Source organism: Antennarius striatus, chromosome 10 (assembly GCF_040054535.1).
Source record: "Antennarius striatus isolate MH-2024 chromosome 10, ASM4005453v1, whole genome shotgun sequence".
In the NCBI taxonomy this organism is placed as follows: Eukaryota; Metazoa; Chordata; class Actinopteri; order Lophiiformes; family Antennariidae; genus Antennarius; species Antennarius striatus.
This window is the reverse complement of record NC_090785.1, coordinates 21,077,533-21,105,000: the sequence shown is the minus strand read 5'-3', so window position 1 is coordinate 21,105,000 and position 27,468 is coordinate 21,077,533. Positions and strand designations below refer to the sequence as shown.

Below are 27,468 nucleotides of genomic sequence, written 5' to 3'. Positions count from 1 at the left end.
CAGATGCTATCTGAGTCTGTGTGTGTGTGTGTGTGTGTGTGTGTGTGTGTGTGTGTGTGTGTGTGTGTGTGTGTGTGTGTGTGTGTGTGTGTGTGTGTGTGTGTGTGTGTGTGTGTGTGTGTGTGTCAGAGAGAGAGAGAGAGAGGAGGATGGGGGGCTATTACTCCTGTTATGGGAAAAGGAAGAATGATAATCTAAAATATAGAACCTTGAAAAGACACAGAAGAGAGAGAGACTGTGTGTGTGTGTGTGTGTGTGTGTGTGTGTGTGTGTGTGTGTGTGTGTGTGTGTGTGTGTGTGTGTGTGTGTGTGTGTGTGTGTGTGTGTGTGTGTGTGTGTGTGTGTGTGTGTGTGTGTGTGTGTGTGTGTGTGTGTGTATGTGACGTCAGCATTGATTAAATTAATTAACCGAATATAAACTAATCCCAGCCTTAATACAAAGGAACACACAGCTTAATACAGTCGTAAAATTAAAATGTAATAGGAAAACACTGACAGGGAACATTTGAGTACTTTACAAATACTGTCATTTTGCATAATTTCAGTCCATTTGTCTGATAACACCAGTGTTTTTACTTTAGTGTTCAGAAATTTTCCTTAAAGGTCTAAATAATTTTCCTCAACACCTACAGCCTCACAGAGAGGATGGAGCAGAACGATAAATGTATGGAGAGAAAACATTTTTGTGGATGCTTTCTATCCATCCGATGAAGCATGATAGATTGTGAAGTACTACAACTAATAATAATAAAATAAGAATAGTAGTAGTAGTACTAATAACTATTATTATTATTGTGGTGCATTGGCATCGCGCTCGGAGTTTCCCCTGCCTCACGCCCTCAGTCAGCTGGGATAGGCTCCAGCTCCCCGCGACCTGCCACAGCAGATGAAGCAGTCGATAATGAGTATTGAATGTTTACTATTGTTATTATTATTAATAAGAATTATAATAATGTTGATGATCTGTCCATGATATTGTCCAAGACCAGGAGGTTAAAGCATGTGTTCACAACAGCCAGCTGTAGGACAGCACGGGCCTCATTACAGGTTGTAGGTGTGGTAACGCCCTGATCGTCACCTTCCTTTGACCCTGACTCTGACCCTGACTCCTCTGACTCTGACTCCTCTGACTGACTGTGACTGTGACTGTGACTACTCTGACTCTTCTGACTCCTCCGACTCTGAGTCAAGAATTAAGCCACCAGAGAGATCAGCAGCTCAGGCTGCTGATTCTAGTAATTATGATTCATAGAGGCTGAGATTAATTTAATAAAGAGGCTGAGCAGAGCTCATTAACCTTCATTAGAATCATTCTCTCTTTCACACACACACACACACACACACACACACACACACACATACTTGCACTAACTGGTGAGACGAAGGTTTGAGTATTCTCACTGTGTCTACTGCTGGGCTGGACGGACAGTTAGGCAGACAGACAGATAGACAGACAGACAGACAGACAGACAGACAGGCAGACAGACAGGCAGACAGACAGACAGACAGGCAGAACGTCACCAATTTTACATTATTTTTACCCAAAATCGCTGAATTTTCACATTTACCGCTGAAATACTGATCAGAGACCTGCGGTGAGACACCAGCCAGCCGAGCCTCACCATGGATTGATCAATGACTCGACTAGCTGTGCTGGTATGCTATACAGTGAGACCGTAATGCTATCTCTCTATATGTCGCTATCAAAATGTTCAAACACGTTTGCTCTATGAACTAAATTCCCATAATTCAGCTAATGTATATAATGTACAGTGTTTTTTGTGTGTAACGTCTTTCTTGAGTTGAGCGGTCCTCAAAACCGCTGGGAAAAGGCACGCAGTGAGGCACGCAGTTCTCCAGCCTCATGGTAGGGGGCGCTGGTGATCCCGGGGATTTGGCCGAGGATTCCTCTTCCTCAGCCGTAGAAGTGAGAGCAAACTACAGCCATTCATTAGTTTTCCTCCCACCTTGCCTTAATATAACAATGAAGGATTACATATCTCAACTAAAAAATTTTCGCTACTTTTGTTCAGAAGGAGCGGCGCATGGACTTCATTTATAAGTAAATGAACATACAAACAAACATGTAGGAAACAACATAACGTTTTTTCAATCAAATATGCTTATTTGTGTGTTACAGTTTGTATGTGTAAATAATCCAGCGCTGAGATTTTAAAAATAACCAACTCACTGTTGATAATTACATGGTGAATAAGCTAAAATGTAGGTTCATCCATCCATCCATCCATCCATCCATCCATCCATCCATCCATCCATCCATTTTCTTCCGCTTATCCGGGGTCGGGTCGCGGGAGCAGCAGCTTAAGCAGGGAAGCCCAGACTTCCCTCTCCCTAGCCAGTTCGTCCAGGTCCTCCGGGAGAATCCCAAGGCGTTCCCAGGCCAGCTGGGAGACATAGTCTCTCCAGTGTGTCCTGGGTCATCCCCGGGGCCTAGGAGGCATCCTAACCAGATGCCCGAGCCACCTCATCTGGCTCCTCTCGATGCGGAGGAGCAGCGGCTCGACTCTGAGTCCCTCCCGGATGACCAAACTCCTCACCCTATCTCTAAGGGAGAGCCCGGACACCCTGCAAAGGAAACTCATTTTGGCCGCTTGTATCCGGGATTTCGTTCTTTCGGTCACGACCCACAGCTCATGACCATAGGTGAGGGCAGTAACGTAGATCAACCGGTAACTCGAGAGCTTTGCCTTTCGGCTCAGCTCCTTCTTCACCACGACGGACCGATACAGAGTCCGCATCACCGCAGATGCTGCACCGATCCGCCTGTCGATCTCCCATTCCATCGAACCCTCAATCGTGAACAAGACCCCGAGATACTTGAACTCCTCCACTTGGGGCAGGATCTCATCCCCAACCCGGAGAGGGCACCCCACCCTTTTCCGACTGAGGACCATGGTCTCAGATTTGGAGGTGCTGATTCTCATCCCAACCGCTTCACACTCGGCTGCGAACTGCACCAGTGAGAGTTGGAGATCACGGCTTGATGAAGCCAACAGCACCACGTCATCTGCAAAAAGCAGCGACGAAATACTGAGGCCACCAAACCGGACACCCTCAACGCCTTGGCTGCGCCTAGAAATTCTGTCCATAAAAGTTATGAACAGAATTGGTGACAAAGGGCAGCCTTGGCGGAGTCCAACCCTCACTGGAAACAAATCCGACTTACTGCCGGCAATGCGGACCAAACTCTGACATCGGTCGTACAGGGACCGAACAGCCCTTATCAAGGGGTTCGGTACCCCATACTCCCGAAGCACCTCCCACAGAACCCCCCAAGGAACACAGTCGAACGCCTTCCCAAGTCCACAAAACACATGTAGACTGGTTGGGCGAACTCCCATGCCCCCTCAAGGACCATGCGGAGGGTGTTGAGCTGGTCCACTGTTCCACGGCCGGGACGAAAACCACACTGCTCCTCCTGAATCCGAGATTCGACTTCCCTGACCCTGTCAGGGAGGCTGAGGAGTGTGATCCCCCTGTAGTTGGAACACACCCTACGGTCCCCCTTCTTAAAAAGGGGGACCACCACCCCAATCTGCCAATCCAGAGGCACTGTCCCCAATGTCCACGCGATGTTGCAGAAGCGTGTCAACCAGGACAGCCATACAACATTCAGAGCCTTTAGGAACTCCGGGCAGATCTCATCCACCCCCGGGGCCCTGCCACCGAGGAGCTTTTTAACCACCTCGGTGACCTCAACCCCAGAGATAGGAGAGCCCGTCTCAGAGAACCCAGACTCTGCTTCCTCATGGCAAGGCGTGTCACCGGAATTGAGGAGGTCTTCGAAGTATTCTCCCCACGGAGTCACAACGTCCCGAGTTGAGGTCACCAGCGCCCCATCCCCACTATACACAGTGTTGATGCTGCACTGCTTCCCCCTACTGAGATGTCTGATGGTGGACCAGAATTTCCTCGAAGCCGTCTTGAAGTCTTCCTCCAAGATCTCACCGAACTCCTCCCACACCCGAGTTTTTGCCTCATAACTACCAAAAAGCTGCATTCCGCTTGGCCAGCTGGTACCCATCAACTGCCTCAGAAGTCCCACAGGCCAAAAAGGCCCGTTTGCACTCCTTCTTCCGCTTGACGGCATCCCTTACTGCCGATGTCCACCAGCGGGTTCTGGGGTTGCCGCCACGACAGGCACCGACCACCTTACAGCCACAGCTGCAGTAGGCCGCCTGCAATGGAGGCGCGGAACATGGTCCACTCAGACTCAACGTCCCCCGCCTCCCCCGGAACATGGGTGAAGTTCTGCCGGAGGTGGGAGTTGAAACTCCTTCTGACAGGGGATTCCGCCAGGCGTTCCCAGCAGACCCTCACAATACGTTTGGGTCTGCCAGGTTAGACAGGCATCTTCCCCCACCATCGGAGCCAACACACCACCAGGTGGTGATCGGTTGACCGCTCCGCCCCTCTCTTCACCCGAGTGTCCAAGACATGCGGCCGCAAGTCCAATGACATGACCACAAAGTCGATCATCAAACTGCAGCCTAGGGTGTCCTGGTGACAAGTGCACATATGGACACCCTTATGTCCGAACATGGTGTTCGTTATGGACAGTCCGTGACAAGCACAGACGTCCAATAACTGAACACCACTCGGGTTCTGATCGGGGGGGCAGTTCCTCCCAATCACGCCCTTCCAGGTCTGTCATTGCCCACGTGAGCATTGAAGTCCCCCAGCAGTACGATGGAGTCCCCAGTGGGAACGCTCTCCAGCACCCCCTCCAAGGACTCCAAAGAGGGTGGGTACTTTGAACAGCTGTTTGGTGCATAAGCACGAACAACAGTCAGGACCCCTCCCCCCACCCAAAGGCGGAGGGAGGCTACCCTCTTGTCCACCGGGGTGAACCCCAATGTACAGGCGCCAAGCCGGGGGGCAATAAGTATACCCACACCTGCTCAGCATCTCTCACCATGGGCAACTCCAGAGTGGAAGAGAGTCCAACCCCTCTGGAGAGGACTGGTACCAGAGCCCAAGCTGTGTGTGGAGGTGAGCCCGACTATATCTAGTCGAAACTTCTCCACCTCACACACCAGCTTGGGCTCCTTCCCTGCCAGAGAGGTGACATTCCACGTCCCAAGAGCCAGCTTCTGTAGCCGGGGATCGGATCGCCAAGGTCCCCACCTTCGGCCACCGCCCAGCTCACAATGCACCCGACCCTTATGGCCCCTCCCACAGGTGGTGAGCCCATGGGAAGGGGGACCCACGTTGTCCTTTTGGGCTGTGCCCGACCGGGCCCCATGGGTGCAGGCCCGGCCACCAGGCGTTCGCCTTCGAGCCCCACCTCCAGGCCTGGCTCCAGAGGGGGGCCCCGGTGGCCCGCGTCCAGGCAAGGGAAAACGTGGTTCATTGTTTTTATTCATCATGAGGGGTCCGTGAGCCGTCCTTTGTCTGGTCCCTCACCTAGGACCGGTTTGTCATGGGTGAGCCTGCCAGGGGCAGAAAGCCCCAGACAACTTAGCTCCTAGGATCATTGGGACACACAAACCCCTCCACCACGATAAGGTGACGACTCAAGGAGGGGCTGTAGGTTCATATGTTTGTAAATCTAACTAGGATGAAGATAGATGGATGATGGACAGACAGACAGACAGACAGACAGACAGACAGACAGACAGACAGACAGACAGACAGACAGACAGACAGACAGACAGACAGACAGACAGACAGACAGACAGACAGACAGATAGATAGGTGGGTAGGTAGACTTTCCATACTGTTACTGTCTTCCTCATGAGTATCACTTTGGCTCATTAATATTCTAACAAGTCTAAATATAAATAAAATTATATTTTATCCATATTTCAAGTCATGACTCAAAGCCGTGTTCACATGAAGTCCAGCTGATAGTTGTTCCTCCTCCTCCTACAGCAGTGTGTGTTGACTTTATACTACTCTTTATTCTTCCTGTAGCTAAGGTGCTAATATTTCTATAGCTGAAGAAGCCGTCTTTAATACCGTTCATATATTGACTGTTTTTAAATAAAGCCATAAAGCCTCCTGGCGGAAGCAGGAAGTAGATCAGAAGCTCCCATAATGGGGTTCGGCTCTCTGATTGGCTAATCATGTCGCATTGTTTCAGCCATTATTTTGCTCAACTTTTAATTTCTTCCTCCCAGGGATCATTGAGCAAGACAATTACACGGAGCTGACCTTGTGTATGAGAGCCGGGGGGACAGGAAGGATGTCCCATCACTGCTGGCGTTTTTAAATTTCTTCCACAACAATATAAAAAGTGTGGCGTCACAGCTCCATCACCACCCGCTACCCCGTGGGTGAAGACCGGAGTCCACGGAATATTAAGTCCCAGCATTTAAATAAACACGTCGCGTGTTAAATCAAAATCCAATTCTGTGCTCTATTATTTTCTGGCATAGTAATGACTGCCGAGGATTAGGAATCAATATTTCACTGGGGGGTGGGGTGGGGGCGCATTACCAGCTTCATTCAGGCCCTAATGGAGTTTGGAGGACAGGCGCTGCCCCGGAATCTGCATCAAGATAAGCGTGTTTTCACGTGGACACAAGTAAACGCGGGAGCAACGCACACCCCGTGGATAACCACACACACACACACACACACACACACACACACACACACACACACACACACACACACACACAGTGTGTGTGGAGGCCCTCTCTGTTCACACGGGCCCACTGCCGCGACTCCCGCAAACGTTCCACACCCTGCGTGACCCTGGAGCCTGCGTGTGTGTTTTTGTCGGGCAGAGAGTCACGCAGTGAAGTGCGTGATTCTTTCGCGCGTTTAGACCTGAGAGGAGCGCGAGCCTCTCCCGCGTCGCGCTGTGACGCGCGTCCACGGCCGATCGGCTATTAGTGGGAGTGGAATTAATTTGTAGCCAATTACAAGCGCGAGAGTGGAATAAGAATAAATATGCATAAATAAGGAGGAGACGGACGCACGCACACACACACACACACACACACACACACACACACACACACACACACACACACACACACACACAGACACACACACACACACACACACACACACACACACACACGGTCACACGTGAGCGTGTTAAGCGGGTCCTCGCGGGGGCCGGCTGAGAACCAAAAAAGGTGTGGGGAGCCTCACGAGTGGAAGGAGAACGAGCAGATAGGGTGGGGGCTCCGTGGGACTGATGGTGAGTGGGGGGCGCACAGAGTGACGGGGCGTGCGCTGCTCTCAACTCCTACACACACCGACCGGCGTGCGTCCCTTCAACTCCTGTCTGGCGTCCACGCCGCGCACCCACCGGTGACCGGGCTGGAGGTCGGGGCGTCGAGACGCGCAGACACGGGATACCGGCGCTGACCGGACGGACGGGAGATCACCGGAGACGTGGAGCCGCCGTGTGAGCGGTGGATGAACGGAAGAGAGGCAGACGGCGGACACAAGTTAGAAGTTTCCCGGGAGAACGTCCGGTGGTCCGCTGGCAGCTGGCGGCCGTCTATGGAAAACTTTACCGGCTGAAGACGTCTCCTCCTCGGGACGCTGATGGGACTGGACCGGCCCGCGGCGTGAACTTTACAGCCCGTTTGGCATGAATCCCATCCAGTAACTGTAAACCGGTTTAGGCTGAACCCGTTCCCACTGCTGCTGACGTGAAACCGGATTCCTGAGAGGCTGCACAGCCGATGGGAAGAGATGAACCGGGACAGGGCAGGACCGGGGCCCGGAGGGGACGGCATCCAGACCATGATCAACCGGGACAGAGCCGTGGCTGGACCCGTCACGGACGCGGTCCAGACGGTGGCGAGTCGTGACCGAGCGGCACCGGCCACCGGCGGGGACGGGGTCCAAACCGTGGTGAGCCCGGTCGGCGGGGACCTGCTGGACGGAGACATCGCCGGGGAGAAGCGGTCCTTCTCCAACGTGGTGGCCGGAGGAAGAGAGGCTCAGGTCGGGGAGAACCACTCGGAACCTCCGCCGACCCACCCGGTGTTGGCCCCGCCACAGCAGGTAGAGGTGGAAAAGTTCTGGGGTGTCTGTGGAGAGAAAAATAGATCCATGTAGTGAAAGAAAGAAACAGATTGATTTTCAAAATCATTTATTCATAAAAGTCGAAGTATAAAAAAGTCACGTTGACACAAAATCCAAAAGAGATCGGAACTCACATTTCAAAAACAAATAATATAAAATGTAGAAACAAGCGTGACTTAAACCAGCCGCTGAAAACAAGTTCCTGACTCAACAGGAGCAAAAGACACCTTTGACACACCTCAAGTTCGTAAGAAAGAAAGAATGATTGGTTTGATTTTTAAAAGCACGTTTGTTTATAAAAGCCAAATTGCAGGATAATCACGTTGAAACACAAAATCCTCAAAGATATTCACGCAAAAATGAATTCACATCTCAAGAACAAACGATGGAGAAAGAAAGAAAGAAAGAAAGAAAGAGGGAACAGTTTTAAAGGAAAAGACACCAAAGTGTCGATAGAACGAAAGAAGGAACGATCTGCTTCGGTTTGTTTGTTTTTGTTTTTTTTCCGTGACGTAGGTGTTGGTTTGGTTCCGTCACACAGATGAGGCCTCAATTAAGATCTTAGCTGATGGAGACATCACAGGTTTCCACAGAGGACCTCTTCCCACGAAGATTTTCTTTTGCGGTCAAATTGATAAAAACGGTATAAAATCACAACAATTTTACATTTGTAAAAATCTGTGATTTATTTTGAAAGGTCTCTTATAGGCAATAGAATCATTAGATTTAATGTGAGTCAATAGAATCATTAGATTTAATGTGAGTCAATAGAATCATTACTTTTAATTGAGTCAAACGAGGAGAACAGAACTTCCGTTCGAACGTGGAGAATAAACACAGAATTATTATTCCGGTATTTCTAAGGAGAAGCTGCAGCTCAGGTTAATTAAATCCCGTCTTAACCTGAACCCGGATCACTCCTCTAATCACAGCTCTCATCGGATCCGAATGATTGTTCTTATCATCACATGTTAATAGGGCCCCGTGGACTCTCTGCTGGAGACAGTTTTAATATTATTAATGGGATTATTGGTGTGGACATGCTCCAGACTGCTCTCATTAATAAAGTGAACGATCCTAATCGGGGGTGTGAGGTGTGTGTGTGTGTGTGTGGGGGGGGGGGGGGGGGGCTTTATCTGCCTCATGCAGCCCCTACCTTCTGGCTTCACACACCGAAAGAAATCCATCCACGCATGTTTCTGCATCACAGACACTAACGTGGGCTTCAAACCGGTGAAAGTTCTCCAGGAGACCGACGTCTCCATTTACTTCAAAATAAGATCCAGTTTGTACCCCTGTGGAAAAAAAACACCCGGTCCGGTCTGATGGCCCACTGAGCGGTCGGTACCGGTCCGTACCGGAATCACTGTTGATCTGTTTGTTTTGTGAATAAAGTTTACCGTCCGTTTTATTAGCCGGGAAGTCTTCACAGGGGCCCATTTCAGGGGACAGCCTGTCTCAGTACTGACATGGAAAATAATACTGTTATTATTATTATTATTATTATTATTATTATTATCATTATTATTATTATTATCAATATTATTATTATTATGTTACTACTGTTATTGTTGTTATTGTTTTATTACTATTATTATTATTATTACAATTATTATTGTGGTTATTGCTATTATTATTACTAATAGCAATAGTAGTAATAATAATTATTATTATTATTGCTGTTGTTGTTGTTGTTTTTTGTTAAAATTATTCATAATAGTTCACTAACGGGCTCCGTGATTTAGACCGAGCCTAAACTCTTGGTGTCACATTAACTGTACCGGAAATATCCCAAATACGAGCCGAAGTAGCTGAACGAGCCTCAGCGAACACGTGACTCGTTACTGAAGCGTGTGTTCCTCGTCAGGGGCCCAACGGACACCGGACCACGTCGTTCTCCGTGCTGGACATCCTGGACCCCAACAAGTTCACCAGCAACCGGCGGCACCCGCAGCTGCACGCGGGCCAGCGGGGGGAGCGCGAGCCGAGCGCGTACCGGGGGGAGCACCGGAGAGGCGGAGCCGGGGAGCGCGACCCCAGCCTGGAGCCCAACAAAGGCTGCTTCGGTTCCGAGGACTTCCAGAGCAGTAAGTGTGCATTTACAGTGACGGGGGGTCGGACCCGGGTCGGGTCAAGCCGTGTTTTGTTTCCCGCTGCTGCCCACGGTCCACGGTGTGAGGCACTAACGGGGACCCACCGGCGGTCAGCGGGGACATCATTAAAATGAGAGTAGAACCAAAAAGACAACTCACAGTCCTTTTTGTACGGTCCTTTGGTCACGTGGTTGAAACACCTAAAAGTTCTGATAGGAAATCACGTGGCCTTTTCTTCCTACTTTAATAGTGGATTTATTTTTGTGTGTTACTTATTTTTGTTATTTGTACTTGTGCTTTTATTTATGACGTATATCAAGTAAACATTCTGTAGCTGAAGGGTTAGACCGGACGGATACGTCTATTGACTGGAGTGGTTCCGATCCGGCCGGAGGAGCTGGCGGGAGGCCGGCGGACAGCCGCCAGGCCTGCGCCGTGAGGCGGCCAAAGTCTGTGCGCATCCGCGCTGAAACGAGCCGCAGCACCGCTGCCGCGGCTCCGCCACAAAAAACAAAAACCAAAAAAACCAAAACACGGCGGCTCTAATCGGAACCCAATTTAAAAAGGATGCGGTAATTGGCCACGGTCCGTGCGTGTGATCGGTTTTATTGATTGGTGAATATCTGCTTCAATCAGACCTCTGCCCGCCAATCAGCTGCTTCCTCCACGTCCCACTGGTGGGTCGTCTCTGCCGGTACATTAATACAAACATTCACACTTTAATTTTATTTTTATTCTCTGTGTTTTCTGTTTAATTTTTTAATATATAGTTTTTGTTTCATTTTTTTCTGGTTATTTCAGGAACAAAATTTTAAAATGACTTTTAGGCTTTTCTACTGCAAACACCTCGGAAAGACAAAACTTAAAGGTTAAATTAAAAGACAAAAGTGACAGGCAAAACTCAGAAAAGCAGTAAAAAAAAATATATAAGGAATTAATTTCATCGAATAAATGCTGATCTTATTGGTTTAAATTAATCAGTTCTACTAGTGGACTGTTTACATTTAGGGTTATAAACACATTTGAACGAATATTACAACAGTGTTTATTAAAAATTTAATTCATTTGGTTGTTTTAAAGATATTTCTGATACATTTCTATTGCCATTATTAATAACTGATAATACTTCCGTTATTTCATGATTGGGATCAACACTTTTCTTTCGTCTGGAGGAAAACAAACTTAAATAAATAAATTACAAACCAGTGAAACGTGATTCAGATTTTAGCGCGTTCCAACATAACATCTTCATTCCGTGTGTTCTGATATCATTTTTATTAATTTAATTATGGGATCCTAAAACGGAATAAATCCAAATGTTTTATTTATAATTTAAAATTTATGTTTAATGTTTTAAAATATAATTTGTTCCATTTTTGCTGAATTTCTTTTTTCTGTTGCTTTCACATAATTTATTGTTTTATTCTAAAAATCTTGACAACTTGCTCAGTGGGTTTTCAGGCGTATTAATTTGGTAACAGTTTGAAAACATTTTTATTTTTCTGTATTGGACTCTGACATGTCGTTGTTATAGTTTTATTTCTTCTTTTATTTCACCAGCAGTGAGGCTGATCACCTGGGGCTCCTTTAACAATATTTTCTCATTTCATATATTTTTTTGTGATGAATTTTGTCATAATATTACAAAACCAAAAAAAAAAAAAAAAAACATTTTTATTTATATTTTTTGGTCTTTTGTTGCTCTGTGCCGAGTCTGAACACCTTTATTTTGCCAGTTTTTGTATTTTCATGTCAGACTTTTGAGCCCAACATCCCATCTGAAGTCACAGGAGTGATGGGGGGGTAATTTGTCCTGGGACCCTCTGGTGGGCCCTTCCAGCCCTCAAGTGTTATTTTAGATCCATCATCCTAATTAGTTACTAAATGTCTAAAGTCAAATGTTTGGCTGATAAAAACTCATAGGCCGTGATATTATCACAAAGCTTTGACTAATTGTGCGAGTAGGTGAGATGATTTGCATCTAAATGATCTCGTTAGACATTAAGGGGGCGGCTCCACTGATTTTATTGTGGCTGATTGTTGGTCACATTTAAAACTCTTATTTTGTGGTGTCCGCGGTGTACTGGCCTCACGCCTGGAGTGTCCCCCGCCTCACGCCTTACGCCACTAAGGCTCCAGCTCCAAGTGACACGTGGTCAGGAAAATGAATGAATGAATGAATTTTGTGCTGTCTTTAGAACTCACTCTGTTCTTCTCCTGCTGTCACTGCTTAGTACACAAGCATCATATACAAATGTTTAATATTGAAGAAGTCTTCGCTCTAATCGTTGGAGAACACTTGAATGTAGATTATATTGTTAATCTGGAGGGTGTGTGTTTCTGTTAATGGACACAAACCTAAGATGTTTCTGGGATGTGAGGATCAAAAAGGACAAAATGAGTTCCAGGTTGAAATGATTTTATGGTTTGACAATAGTTAAGTTTAGCATTTAACCACTTCCTAGCTGATCTAAGCACACTTCTTTGACGTGTCTCTTCAGTCGGGTCATGTAAATGTTAATCAGATCACATCCAATCAGAACCGTGTTCCCAACATTAGCACGGTGTGCTGCTGTATGCTAATCTGGATTGATAACATCCAGGATTACAAAAATGCATCCAGTTCAGAACGAGTTCACCCAGAAGGTAACGTCAGAGGAAAACAGCTGCATGACGGGTCACCAGGAGGATTCAGTGGAGGGGGCTGATTTGTTACCCCCACCAATGGGACATGTTTGCATGTTTGTGGTTGTTTGATTACCACAACTTTATTGATCATATAATTTTATTACACTGAGGGCTATTGTGTAAATATAAAGTAGAATAGAATTTGCTGTCCAAATTGTCCTGTAGTTGCTGAAATGGAGGCGGAATTTCCAGGCCTTTGGATTACCTGTTTTGCGTACTTGTTGCCCACCTGTCGAGCAGAAGCACAAAGACAGCGGCAGTATCTTGCAACCGTTTGAAAAGTGTTATTTAATAACAGTAGGAAAGGCAAAGAAAGAGAAGTAACAGAAGCTCCAAAGTAATTAAAGTAACAACCTTTAACGGGAGAGACAGAGAAAATACCCTCATCAGTCTGGGCCTATAGCAGCTTATCTAAGAGAGTCTATGTTGTGTTTAATAGTAGTGTTTATCAAAGGGGAGGGTTTTTAGTCTACTCTTAAATAAGCTAAGGGTGTCTGCTCCACGGACCGAGGCCTGGAGATCGTTCCAGAGTAAAGGAGCTAGATAGCTAAAGCTTCTGCCTCCTGCTCTTCTCTTAAAGACCTGACGGGTCACCAGAAATCCTACATCCTCAGATCAAACAGCCCTGGAGGGTGATATACTTCAATGAGATCTTCAATGATCTTCAACCTTACAAGTGAAGAGCTTTATATGTGATCATGAGGATTTTGAATTTTATTCTAGATTTAATCTGGAGCCAATGTAGGGATGCTAAGACAGGAGAGACGTGTTTGTTCCGTTCTAAATGGATGGATGATGTTTTTGTTCTGGTGATGGACTTTATTAATGTATAGTCTGATTCAGTTGTAATATGATGTCCTGAAACATGTTCTCAGACACACACACCATGTTGTCTGAATGAACGCCTCGTCATTAATAAACCGCTGTGATAATAAATTTTCTCATCCCTCCTCTTTCTGTCAGTTGAGCAGATTTACATTCGTCATTCATTTTTTGAGAGAATGGATATTTTTCATATTTTTTTAATTAATACAACTTTTCCAAACTTTGTGGAGTGTCAGGGCGCGCCTGTGTTTTTGTGTATTTTATGTTTTAGCATTTTTTTAATTATAGGCTGTTTGATCTAACATATTATCCTGTAAGTGAATCATTTAATTTACCCATAAACCCCTGCTGTCCTCCATCCTTGTCTCAGCATACATTTAGTTAGTTAGTAGTTAGCTAGAAAGCTAGCGTCCTGCAGTCTGGGTCGTATTCTGCCTGGATGTCTTTTCACCTCGTCTTTGCTGTGTGTTTCAGAGGAAGGCTTCGCCTACAGAAGCCCAGACGAGGATGACTATCACAGGTCTGGGACCCCAGACTCAGAGGTTCCAGACGGCCCCTACAGCAGTGAGGAGAGCAGCTCGGCTCTGCCCAGTAATGGAGACCGAGACCTGGGTCAACACAGCGACCAGGACCCCGGCAGAGACGTCCCAAGCCCCGGAGGGGGTCCTGAAGGCCAGATCACCAACGTCCAGACCAATGGTGTCCCTGGCCCACAAGGCAAGCCCAAGAGGAAGCGCTCGGGCTCAGACTCCAAGTCGGGGAAGCCCCGCAGGGCCCGGACTGCCTTCACCTACGAACAGCTGGTGGCACTGGAAAACAAGTTCAAGTCCACGCGCTACCTGTCGGTGTGCGAGCGGCTCAATCTGGCTCTGTCGCTTTCCCTCACTGAGACCCAGGTCAAGATCTGGTTCCAGAACCGCCGGACCAAGTGGAAGAAGCAGAATCCAGGAGCAGACACTTCTGCCCCAACCGGTGCAGGCGGAGCGGGAGGAGCAGGAGGTGGAGGTGGAGCAGGAGGCCTGGGGAGCCTTAGCCCTCTCAGTCCGTCGCCTCCCATCAGCGGCCACCTGGCCATGCATGCCAGCTACACAGGCCACCATCACCCGCCGGCAGGCAGCCTGGTGCAGCTGCCGTTCCTCACCGCCAGCCACGTCCTGTCGCCCTTTATGCTGGGGACGCAGAGCTACGCCGCCCCGGCCTTCTACAGCACACACCTGTAGACTGAAGCGGTCCAGATCCGGAGGAGCCCAGCAGGCGGACTGTCCACGCTCAGCACTGCTCTGCTTTTTACTACAAACACTTGGAGGCTTTAATTTCAATGGATTATTTTGATAGAATGTGAATACCTACCAGAAACTGTACATAAATCTATGTTTTAGCTCCCAACTCGAATGCAGTTTGAAACCATGTAATAGACAAATAGTTGATTTCTTTGTTTTGTAAAAAAAAAAAACAACAACTGTATGAATATTGAATGTTTATTTATGACTTAAGGAATGATGTCAGTAACGTGTAACTCCAGCTGTGGTCGTTTTCATTTCAGTTATTTATTGACTTTCTTGAAAGTTTCCATAAAATTCTTGAATGTACCAACCCCCCCTGCTCAATATATCATCCTTTAATAATAAAACCCTGACAAACGCTGACATGTCACTCTGCCAGTGTGACGATGGGAATGTGGAGCCACAGCCTCTGTGAATTTTGAATCTTCTCATGTCTGTGTTGGAAGTCCTCAGGAGCTGATGTGCCACTGTCATATTTTTACCACTAGAGGCGCCATAGAGCGCTGTTCACCTGTTTCAGCAATTGTACAGAAACTCTCGAGGAACCTTTTCTTGAGACCAAGTAAATCTTGGCTGTTATTTTTAAGCCTGTTTCTCATCTTCCACATCCATCAAACATTAAATCTATGAACGGCGAAATTGTGACAAAAACGTCCGTTATCACAACAAAGGTTTCACAAGAAACATTTCTCCAAATAACGGCTCTCCAGAGGGATCCGTTTTGTTATCTAATGGTTTTAAAGAATATATTTCACTTGTATTTGAAAAAAAAAAGTTTTTTCAGTTTTGTGCAGCTGCCATTTCATATCTGATGGAAGACTGGTTTCTCAGCTAAAACTTTCATTTTTACCATGAGCTCATATTCCTAGAACTCAACTCATGACAGTGTAAGTTCTAACATCAGGTTAATATTGTCATGATAGGGTTATTAGAGAACCCCCCCACCAGCCTGTGTTGTCTGCTACTCCTCCTCTGACATGTTTCAGTGGTTTTTACCACAAACCTTCTGAAACTTGAAACAGTGGGCTCACAGAAGGACTCTGAAAGTATGATAGGAGGTAAAAACACTTGTGGAACACACTCAGCACACCTGAAAGAAGAAGCTATCTCCTGTGGACACACAGGGGTTTAATTATGATGAGGTGATCCAGTCGAGGAAAAATACAATCAAACATCAGGGGTGGAGATTCTAAATATAAGCAATAATGGAAGTGTAAGATCCAGTGTCTTTGAAAATTAATCCAAACTGCTGAACAGTAATGAAGCAATGATGAAGAAACGGTCGACAAAATCCAAGATGACGATACTCTTTCTACAAAAGAAGTACCTCAGTTCAAAAAAGATTTGTGGAACTTCACAGCAAAGCAATTTTTCTCCAAATCACCTGAAGCAGACGGTGACTGGGTTTAAAATGTCAACCGAACTGAGCCGGACTCCATTCATAACGCCTGCTTCTGGTAAAGATTCAGCAGTGCCTGCCTCTGGTGAAGCTTCTGTAACATCTGCCTCCGGGGATGCTTCAGTAGCGCGTGACTCTTGTGAAACTTCAGCACTGCCTGCCTCTGGTGAAGCTTCAACAACGCTGCCTCATGTGAAGCTTCAGTAAGACCTGTCTCTTATAGAGCTTATATAACACCTGCCTCTGGTGAAGCTTCAGTAATGCCCGGTTCTAGTGAAGCTTCATTAGCGTCTTCCTCTGCTGTAGCTTCAGTAACGCTGCCTCATGTGAAGCTTCAGCAACGCCTGCCTCTGGTGAAACTTCAGTAACGCTGCATCACATGAAGCTTGAATTGCGCCAGCCTCTAGTAAAGTTCCAGTAGCACCAGCATCTGGTGAAACTTCAGTAATGCCCGCCTCTGGTGAAGCTTCAGTAATGCCTGACTCTAGTGAAACTTCGTTAGCGCCTTCCTTGCTGAAGCTTCGGTAACACCTGCCTCTGGTGGAGCTTCAGTAACTCCTGTCTCTGGTTAAACTTCAGTAACACTGCCTCATGTGAAGCTTCAGTAAAGCCTGGCTTTGCTGCAGCTTCAGTAATGCCTGCCTCTGGTGAAGCTTCAACAACGCCCGGCTCAAATAAAGCTTCATTAGCGTCTTCCTCTGCTGATGCTTCAGTAATGCCCGTCTCTGGTGAAGCTTTAGTAATACCCAGCTGTAGTGAGCTTCATTAGCGTCTTACTCTGCTATACTTTCCGTAACGCCTGTCTCTGGTGAAGCTTCGATAACAACTGCCTCTGGTCAATCGGTTGTATTTACAGTATTTTGAAGTCATTGTGGTCCGAAATAATGAGTTTTTTTGGTAAACCCACGGTGCACTGGCATCGGCCCAGAGTGTCCCCTGCCTCAGTCCCCTAGTCTGCTAGGGTAGCTTCCACTAGTCCCATGACATGTGACAGTGGAAGAAGTGGGTTCAGACAATGAATGAATTATTGGTTAACTCGACACTCAGTTCATGTGTGGCACAAATCATCTTTATCAGTCCTCACAACTACAAAACAAGACATGTAGAAAAATGCATAAATATCAATCATAATAAAAATTTGATTTTACTAATTTTGCAAAGGCAACAAAAGGTTGAATAACTGGAGAAACTTCATTCTGTGCTGCCTGACGGTCATTGAATTAGTCAGCAGGTGTGTGATCAGCAGAGCACTTATTCACCTTTACAAACACTAGTAACCATTCAACCTCATCAAAAAACACAAAACAGCTGCTTGAAGGTCTTCATTTACCAAACGTAAAACAAAAACACCTCCTGTCAGTCCCAACACGCTGACTGGGGGTCAGTGCAGAGTGTAGTTTAACTGTCCTAACGCTGACTGGGGGTCAGTGCAGAGCGTAGTTGAACTGGTTGGAGAACTTGTCGTGTTTCCTCCGGTCAGCTTTACTCAGGACGTCAGCGACTCGACGCATGGTGGCCCTGAAACAACGGAAAGGAGAGGAAAACATGAGGGACACTTAAAATGACAACATACAAACTCCACACACAAACATGCTAAATAAAGGAGCTACAGCTGAAGGACATTTGGCTGCCAAATATTCAGTTATTAATCCATTACTGAGGGAGGGGTTGAACAGGAAGACCCCAGCTGAATGTTCAGGGTTTATACTGAGCCTTTAATCACAGAGGTTGCTACAGAACTTACCGGATGTGTCTACTACAGGATCCACCTGGACTTGGTGTGGTGCTGGTACTACAGGTTTAGGATGAGTAGGTCTTAACGGGGCTTCCTTAAGAAACTAAAACTGGACTTTCTCCAGATCCCTAAAGCTGCTGAACAAAGTCCGTACATTCTTGAGAGATTCTGGACTACCGCACGGGACTCCAAACCCGGTCCTGATTCAGAACCACTTCTCAACACCGGATTTCATAAATATAACAAAATAAAATACGACCAGCAGAAAAACTGTTTTATTCTGAATCAAATAACAAATATGAATCCAGTTTGTATCAACTTTATTAGCAGCGTCCTCATAACGTCACACCGTTTGTTTTTGTTGGTTCTGCTAGCTTGGGGAGTTTCACTTTAGCGGTAATGTATTCTGTGTTAGCGGCCGGAGCGGCCCCTTTAAGAAGGTAGTCATGTGACCGAGGCAAGCACCTTGACAATCGTCAAGTCAAGAATGACTCAGACAGATGTGGAGGAGAGAATCCACTCATTTAGAACAAAGCCTATCATAGCGTAGATCCAGTCATGACGCTGTGGACCGGGTCCTTCAGGTCCGTGGAGTTCAGAGGACTTACTTGTTGAAGACCTTCTTCTGCAGCCTGTGTCGGGACGTGTTGCTGCTCTGCTTCAGGTCACTCAGGTGGGGGAACTTCTTCTTCTTGCCCCTCCCTTTCTGATGCACCCGACCAGAACCCAGATCCTGCCCCGTCGCCGCCTCGATGTCCCGCATGAGCTCAGCATCACGCCAACCTGCAACAGCAAACACACACTATACTGTTTGCAGGTGTTTTTACAGATCTGTGTGTTTGGATCTCTTCAATGATCTTAAACAATAAGTGAGGAAAAAGATTCTCACTTTACAGCAAAAGAACCGCAGAGTAAAAATATCCTGAATTCAACTTCATGTTATGATGTGTGATCACACAGAGCTACAGACCCTCAGCAGGAAGCCGTGGGACACAGTGTGTTAAACAACAGTCTGTTGTCATGTCTGTGGTGACGGGGGGAACGCGTCTGTGGTGCAGAGGAATGACTCTAAATGAAGAGACGTGTCCACTTCATGACGCTCTGAGGAGGAATTAGAGATAAACCTGCACTAATGCAAAGTAATTACACTGTGATGGTGATGGGCTTGAAGCCCCACTGCCCCCACTGTCAAAACACTGACCCCAGCTCAGTGTGTGTGTGTGAGGAGGGGGGTTATAAATCAAACAGTCTGACCCTGAGTCTGACTGGAACTTCAACTATCCCTCATAACACACACACACACGTACACACACACACACACACACACGCACGCACACACACCCACGCATGCACACACACACACACACACACACAGAGGAGCCGTAATTGAAAAGCAGCTGGTGTATTTAAGGGAATCATTACTGCTAAAAGAGGAGCAGCTGCATTTACATTGTTTGTTTGGGTCAAAGGTGTGTGTGTGTGTGTGTGTGTGTGTGTGTGTGTGTGTGTGTGTGTGTGTGTGTGTGTGTGTGTGTGTGTGTGTGTCCCATGATTCTGTCGCTGAGACCTTTGAGGACTCAGAGCAGGAAAGAAAGTGAAAACTAAAGATTTTAAAAATGAAGAAATAAAATATAATTAAATAAATAAATAAATAAGTAAATAAAATAAATAAATTAAATAAATTGAATAAATAAAAAAATAAAATAAATAAACCAGCAGCTCTGACATGAAGGAGCGACGCCCCCAGATGAAAGTCTGACTTTAATCAGTGTTGCAGCAGCAGGGCTCTGTCCTCCGTCAACACCTCCTGGTCCCCCCAGCTGGGTCTGTGTGTGTGTGTGTGTGTGTGTGTGTGTGTGTGTGTGTGTGTGTGTGTGTGTGTGTGTGTGTGTGTGTGTGTGAGGGCAGAGGCCATACCCCACACACACACACACACACACACTCTCACTGAGGCCTCTGGGGTTTTTAGTTGCTCAAACGGCTCTCAGCTACGCACCACTAAACACAGCCCCGTGAACGTATGAGAGAATGAACGAGTGAAGAGGAGAATCAGTTCCTGCCTGTCAGCCAGCTGAGAACGTTTGGTTTCTCACACACACACACACACACACACACACACGCACACACACGCACACACACACACACACACACACACACAAACATAAGGGTGAATAACAAAGAACAGAATGCAGGAGGGGCAGTATGGTGGCTACTTGACAACTACTGATGATCTCGTCTCCAAGAGAATGAACGAATGAACAAAACGCAGGACATGTGACGATGGGGGTGGAGCTATCTTCTACCTGCAGGTGTCTCTATGCCTGTTGGACCACAGGTGAACAGATGTGATCACAGATGAAGCAGAAGCACTCCCCAGGCCAGACGCCAAACCCAAACCGCTCCAGTCGTTGTGATGCTGGGTGGTGTGTGAGTGTGTGATGGTAGCCTCTGCACAAAGCTTGCAAATGTGTGTGTAACAGATGACGGCTGGTGTGTGTTCCAGTACCTTTAAGTCCACATGTTGTTAGTTTGTTACTGAACCTGAACCGTGTTCACCATCACATGACCTAACACACATTCTATTCATATCTAACACACACGCATCGTGTGCACACACTACTTAACACGGTAACATCGTGTGTACACACTACTTAACACGGTAACATCATGTGTACACACTACTTAACACGGTAACATCGTGTGCACACACTACTTAACACGGTAACATCGTGTGTACACACTACTTAACACGGTAACATCATGTGTACACACTACTTACACACATCGTGTGCACACTATTTAACACACACATTCACCGACGCACACTACTTAACACACTTGCATCGTGTGCACACACTACTTAATACACACATTTACATGTACACATTACTTAACACACATCGTGTGCACAAACTGAATACACACATTCATGTGCACACACACTACTTAACACACACATTCATGTGCACACACACTACTTAACACACACATTCAAAAAAAAAAGAAAGCAGGGTTCCTCCTCTGCTGACACCACCTGCTTATTCTCATCTGTCACTCAGCTTCATCAGGCGCTCCCTGTCGCCCTCGACGACCAACATACAACAAATTCTGGGAAACAGATTTACGTCTGGATGTCGCTATGGCAACTGGCATCAACTGACCTCGACCATGTTCCTCACTGAGTAGTTATCTGTGTGTGTGTGCGTGTGTGTGTGTGTGTGTGTGTGTGTGTGGCTGAATAGGTGGAGGTCCAGCGGTCCATCAGCTCTTTCAGTCCCCCCACCCCACCCTGGCTGTAAGATTGGTGTGTGTGTGTGTGTGTGTATTTTTAGGAGTGAGATTGACTCAGAGATCGATAGTGTAGTTGGTAACAAAAGATGCGATTTCACAACTCACTGGACTGCATGACCACACACACACACACACACACACACACACACACACACACACACACACACACACACACACACACACACACACACACACACACACACACACACACACACACACACACACACGTCTGTGATGACGTCTGTTATTTCTTAGCTGTGATTTAAATTATCGTTTGTTCAGGACAGAAGCAAAAACCTCCTCAGAGCTACAACAACCTGTCATCAGCATCAGTTCTGAACACACAGGAGCACAAACGGCTCCACCCGTGACTCCACCCGTGACTCCACCCGTGGCTCCACCCGTGACTCCACCCGTGACTCCACTCGTGACTCCACCCGTGACTCCACCCGTGACTCCACTCGTGACTCCACCCGTGACTCCACTCGTGACTCCACCCGTGACTCCACCCGTGGCTCCACCCGTGACTCCACCCGTGACTCCACCCGTGACTCCATCCGTGACTCCACTGGTCTCCTGCGTGGAGCTGTTCCTGAGCAGACTGGTGTCACCACCTCCATCCCAGAGACACACAACATTTACTCGTCCACTCCATCACGCTGGTTAACGACATCACTGCCTGAGACTGGGGATCCCAGCCAATCACAACAGTGTGGACCAACAGCTAGAAGGTTAGAGTGCAGTCCAGTTTAACTCCAGGGACTAGCTCACAGCTCACACTCCAAACCGGTCTGGAACTGGTCCCCCTCCAGTCCCCAGCCTGACCCAGTGGACTGAGCTGCTGTTGCCCACTAGAGGGAGCGAAGAGGACTCCACTCCGTTTAAACTACATGGAGCTGACACACCGTCTCTGTCCTGTGACCAGCACCACATCCAGCAGGACACAGAGAAACACCTTCCTGTTCCCTTCTGTCGCGCCACAGGGCAGATAATAACACCACACAGTGATGGAATATGTTTACAGTGGACAGGTGAGGACAACGGCCCAACAAAGACACGGGCACTAACGGGAAGAAAGCTTCACCAACGTCCTGGATTTGAGAAAATGTGAAAATAAAAAACAACAGAGATGTCCGCTGGGACAAAGGACAGGATCATAAAATTGTTCCCAGTCGGCTGTGTCTACATCCTGGACCAGGTCCAAACAACATGGAAGGGTTGTTGAAGGGCCGCTGGTAGATCTGGAAGACATAGAAGTGTCCAAAATGGACAAAAAGCTGATCCAATGGGTGGAAACGAGTCGATGTCTGTGAGCAGCACCAACATCTGAACAGAGAAGAACAAGGACCAGGAGAAGCAGCCCTGAAGTGTTGGTGATGGCTGGAAGTCCTTCAGTGACCAATCAGAACCTGATGCTGGAACCTCTGTTTGGTGCCGCTACAAAGAAATCTAAGAAGACGACTGCCTGAGTACAAAACGCACACTTCCTGTATGTCAGGTAAAGGCTCTGGGGGGTGGCTGGCAGTGTTCTTATTCCATCATTTGAAAGGACATTTGTTGATGATGAGATCAGTTTTCAAGATGGACCACAATGCACCTTACCACAGAGCAAAAGGACGTGACCACTGTCCTTGAAGACAGGGACTCGTTCACAGCCGTGAACAAAGAGTCTGGAACTCCATCCAGCTGCAGATCTGTGGGCAGGTTGAAGACAACGGTTCATGACATGAGTCCAACCTGCAGAGGTGACGGGTTCACAGCAGCAACAGACGGCTGGAGCTGGACTCATGAAGGACTCGTCTGTCAGTAGTTCAGCTTTGACATCATAAACACAGACTGTATTCAGCAGAGGACTGTGAGGTAAAGGTAAAGCGTGACACGAGTACGAGAGCTTTCCCTTTTTAACGACGTCTGGTCACATCGGCTACCACTTGCTTGACTGACCCACGACCGTTCTGGTGGTACTGCTTAATGTGGTCAATTGCATGAGATGAAAGCCTGAATGAACATCAGGCAACCAATCAGAGCCATACGTCCTCATCCGCCTCTAGAGCTGAACGTCCACACGTCTCCCAGCAGAACGACGGACCTCCAGGTTTCTGATCATCTCAGCTTTCAGATTCTCACGCTGTTCTGGGTATCGTATCATCAGCAGATGAGGATGGTAAAGCGTTAGCATGTGTGTGTGTGTGTGTGTGTGTGTGTGTGTGTGTGCGTGTGTGCTGGTCCTCACCAGGCTCTTCCTCCCTCTTCCTCCTCTCCTCCTGCTCCTCTCTCCGTCTGTCCTCCTCTCTGAGGGCTCGACCCTCATCATCTCTAGGAATGATCTGGCCATGGAAAGGACACTGGGGGACAACAGACCCGGTGAGGCTGTGTGGGACCTGCACCATGGGGGGGGGGGGTCCAGAGACACTCTGTGCTGCCGTTACCTTCTGGCGGTCCTGCCTCTGACACAGGCTTCCGTTACCCAGAGGGGCTTTACAGAAATGGCTGACAGGAGTGAAGCTGCCGGGGAAGGAGATGTAGCGGCTCTGGCTCTCTGCGAGGAGGTTCTGGTTCTCCACCTCCTCCTCCACCACAGGGTGGGCCCAGAACTGGTGCGTAGAAGGTAATCTGCATGAGGAGGAAGCATGAGGGTGGAAAACTCATCCTGTAAGACGCTATAGAGGGTTTTATTATATCTGAATCTGTTTTTATATCTGAATCTGTTTCACACTGCGAGACACCAGAGATCTTTGCAGACATTTTTCTCTGATCTTTCAGGAAATTATCAATAAATCACAATCAAATGAAACATAATCAGGATCTACTTGATCATTCAGCTGCTCCACAGTGATAGTGAGAAGCAGCTGAGGTACTGTAGTTTCATGTAGCGTGTGTGTGTGTGTGTGTGTGTGTGTGTGTGTGTGTGTGTGTGTGTGTGTGTGTGTGTGTGTGTGTGTGTGTTACTTGACGATCTTGCCAGCATTGGGCTGCTCCTGGCCCCAGTAATACAGGTCTAGACCAAATGGAACCACTGGAGCGTCAGCAGCCTGCTGGTCTGAACTGGACTGGGATGAACTGGGACCCGAGGAGCTGGTGCTGGAGAAGAAACACGCGGAGAAGTTCAGAACACCTGTGTGAGCATCACGTGACACAAACCCTTCAAACCCTTTACATGTAATGGTTCAAAGGGCCAAACACCTCCTTCAGGACGAGACCAGGGTCAGAGGTCGCGGTGGGCACCGACCCCTTCAATGCTTAAACAGTGATCAGTGCAGCTGTAGTGTCTCACATCCCTGGTCTGTGGAGCGCTCAGACTGATCTCATTAGCCCACTCACTAGCAGACGGACTGAAGGGGCCTGTAAATGTGCCTGTGCAGAAATAACATGATGGGACAACATGACTGATCCCTAATGAAGTCTGAAGTGATGCGGTCGAGATCTGCAGGAGAAATATTACATCATTATGTCCCGTCTGTGAGCTTCCATCTGGTCAGACGTGGTTTGTCTTCCTTGGGGGAGGAAAAAACTTCCAGTTTCAGATATCTTGGCTTTCACGTACCCATCGCTCTCAGGAGTGATGGGTAAAACTGCTTGGTGTAAAACCAAATGACGTCTGTCTCAGTGGCAAACATTAGCTGAGTTAGCCTGGTGCACACACCCCTTTAGCTGACTGGACTGTACTTGGACCACAACCTCAAATCCACCAGGAGTCCCTGCAGGCAACATAGGGGATACCGCACAAAGGTCAAAGGTCGTTCATGGCTCCAAGATGGACTGTGGACTGAGAGGGTATGGCAGGACGGGCCAGCACCAGACGGGTGACTCCATTCACGTCAAGTGTGTGAAGCCCCTGAGCTTGACTGCTTCAGTGAGTCGGAGTTTGTTGTGTGATTCTTAGTACGTTCACACAGTGATTCACTGTAGCTCGTCTGAATTTGGAAGAAGAAAGGAGCTTCTATGCAGAAAATGTGCAGTCGTACGTCAAGAAAACACCTCAAGATGTTCAACATTTGCTGATGTTTTCTTTTTCTATCAGAAGTTAATCAGCTAGACTTGGGACAGTCCAGAATGAGGTGACAGCTGAGACTCCTTCAGGTTCTGTCTGCCCCCCCCTCAGGGCTGTGAGACCACATGAAGGAGGTTCTGGTCCACGGATCACACTGGACTAATAGAGCTTTTAAATGAACATCACTGTGCTGACACACGGGGTGGGGGGAGCGTACCTGGGCTCTGAGGACAGAGCGGCGTTCTGTCTGAGGAGGCGTAGCGTGGCGGCGGCACACGTTGGGTCTTGCTCTTCTTCAGCGAGTCGTTTTAGTCGCTTGGCAACCATGGAGGAGGAAGACGAGGAAGAGGATGGAGGGGGTGGAGCCGCGGGAGCCTTGGCAGCAGGTTGCTTCATGACTGGAGCTGCTGAGGTTGAAGGAGACGGATCCAAACCTGCAACCTCAGACGAGACAGAGCTACAGTCAGAGTGAGAATTAAAACCCCCCCGGTGTGTGTCCACCTCATCTATCACATCTAGTGAACTGCAGCCTGTCTGTCATGCTGCCAGTGCGACAGGTTTAGCTGTTAGCTGACTTAAAAGTAAAATAAACATGTTGTTGATCAGACAAAAGAAGAGAAATCTCTGTGTGAACAAGAAGAAACCATCAGCGTGTTTAAATAGTTTGGATGACTTTATCATCAACACGCACTTTACTAAAAAGTGAAAATCCTCTAATCTCAACTCTGGTCTTTCTAATATGCTGGTTGTGTTGCTGTTCTGGTTCTTGTCTGAGTTCATAGTAAAGGATGAGGATGGTGAGTGTGTGTCAGAAACAATGCCGACACACTCCCTGGACCCCATCACCCCGCCTCCCCTTCTCTTCTATGGGGTAAAATACAGACTCAGTCTGCTCTGTTCAAACAACGTGGCAGCGTTTGTCCGGATGTTAAGATTCACAGATCAATGGCAGGAAATGTGTGTAGTGTGTGTGTGTGTGTGTGTGTGTGTGTGTGTGTGTGTGTGTGTGTGTGTGTGTGTGTGTGTGAGGGGGCTGTTGGAGAAACACACAGAAGACGGGGGTTAAGGGCTTTGAGAGAAAGTGAGGGAGGAAAGGCGGAAAGCTGTATTGATTTTCTGGGGTTAAGCAGGGCCTGTAATTAAAATGTTAATTTGAGAAAGAGGGAGATAGTGTCCTGACAGCAGAGAGAGGGATAAGAGAACTGATAATCAGAATGACACAAGAGGACGGAGAGAGAGGGAGAGAGAGAGAGACATACCCTAGATAAAGAAAGGAGGAGGGAGAACAGAGCTAGGCTTTCTCTGAATGAACGAACGCTGGTGCAAATTATAAGAGGAGAAATGATTAATGTGATCTGCCGGCTGAGAGGAGAATAGTCGGAGAACGATGGAAAGCAGCAGAGAAAGAGACGACGAGAAGAACCATAAAAAAGTCACACCTCCAACACTCACTAATCAGATCCTTTAAAATCCTAATGATCCTCAGATATCGGTAATCAATGTACACATTAGAACCGATAATTGTTCTGTTTCAGGTTCTATGTTTACTAGATCTACTCAGCGTAAGACATCATCAGCTTTCCCTGGCTTCACGTCAGCTTACAAAACTGTGGACAGGAAGTTGGATGATGCTTGTGGGGGCTCCAGTAGTTTAGCTAACCAGTAGACACCGGTTAACTGGTTAACAGATCACCGGGACACTACTATCAATACTAACTCAATCTGTCCAGACGGCTGCAGACTGACCCGGTTCACACTCGGATCGGATCGACGGCTCCATGCTGCCGAAGGAGATCAGGATTATTGTTGTTTGACATTCAAGCCACAAAGCAGGTTGGTGTGTGTGTGTGTGTGTGTGTGTGTGTGTGTGTGTGTGTGTGTGTGTTTTTTCACATGTTTATGTGGATCTGTGCGTGTGTGTGGGGGGGGTTGTGGGTGGTAAAAGCTGGGTGCCGGGCTAATAGAGGCTCATTAAAGAGGTTGCATTGTTAATTTGGTTTGGTCCTTTAGATCATTACCTAGCCCACTAATCACCCTGACACACTCACACTCACACACACACACACACACACACACACACACACACACACACACACACACACACACACACACACACACACACACAGCTATTTTCGATGCATCAGATA

At 47.4% G+C, this 27,468-nt stretch overlaps 2 protein-coding genes across 5 annotated transcripts in view; one reads left to right on the top strand and one right to left on the bottom strand.

The window, feature by feature from the left end:
- Positions 1-7,675: 7,675 nt before the first annotated feature.
- nkx1.2lb (NK1 transcription factor related 2-like,b) lies at positions 7,676-15,098 on the top strand. Its single transcript, XM_068325957.1, has 3 exons — positions 7,676-7,995; positions 9,884-10,103; positions 14,097-15,098. Exons 1-3 carry the CDS (start codon positions 7,681-7,683, stop codon positions 14,840-14,842), a joined length of 1,281 nt encoding a protein of 426 aa, XP_068182058.1. The 5' UTR covers positions 7,676-7,680; the 3' UTR covers positions 14,843-15,098.
- A 2,281-nt stretch (positions 15,099-17,379) lies between these two features.
- Positions 17,380-27,468, bottom strand: part of uvssa (UV-stimulated scaffold protein A) — a 29,249-nt gene continuing 19,160 nt past the window's right edge. For 3 of the 4 annotated variants that reach the window (XM_068325953.1, XM_068325951.1, XM_068325952.1), the window contains exons 10-15: positions 25,539-25,755; positions 24,280-24,411; positions 23,760-23,943; positions 23,564-23,675; positions 18,648-18,822; positions 17,380-17,822 (exon numbers count right to left, since the gene is read on the bottom strand). In XM_068325953.1, coding sequence (XP_068182054.1) covers positions 17,729-17,822; positions 18,648-18,822; positions 23,564-23,675; positions 23,760-23,943; positions 24,280-24,411; positions 25,539-25,755 — 914 coding nt within the window. In that variant the 3' untranslated portion in view covers positions 17,380-17,728. The remainder of the gene's footprint in view (positions 17,823-18,647; positions 18,823-23,563; positions 23,676-23,759; positions 23,944-24,279; positions 24,412-25,538; positions 25,756-27,468) is intronic. The other variant, XM_068325954.1, reaches the window with a different exon arrangement.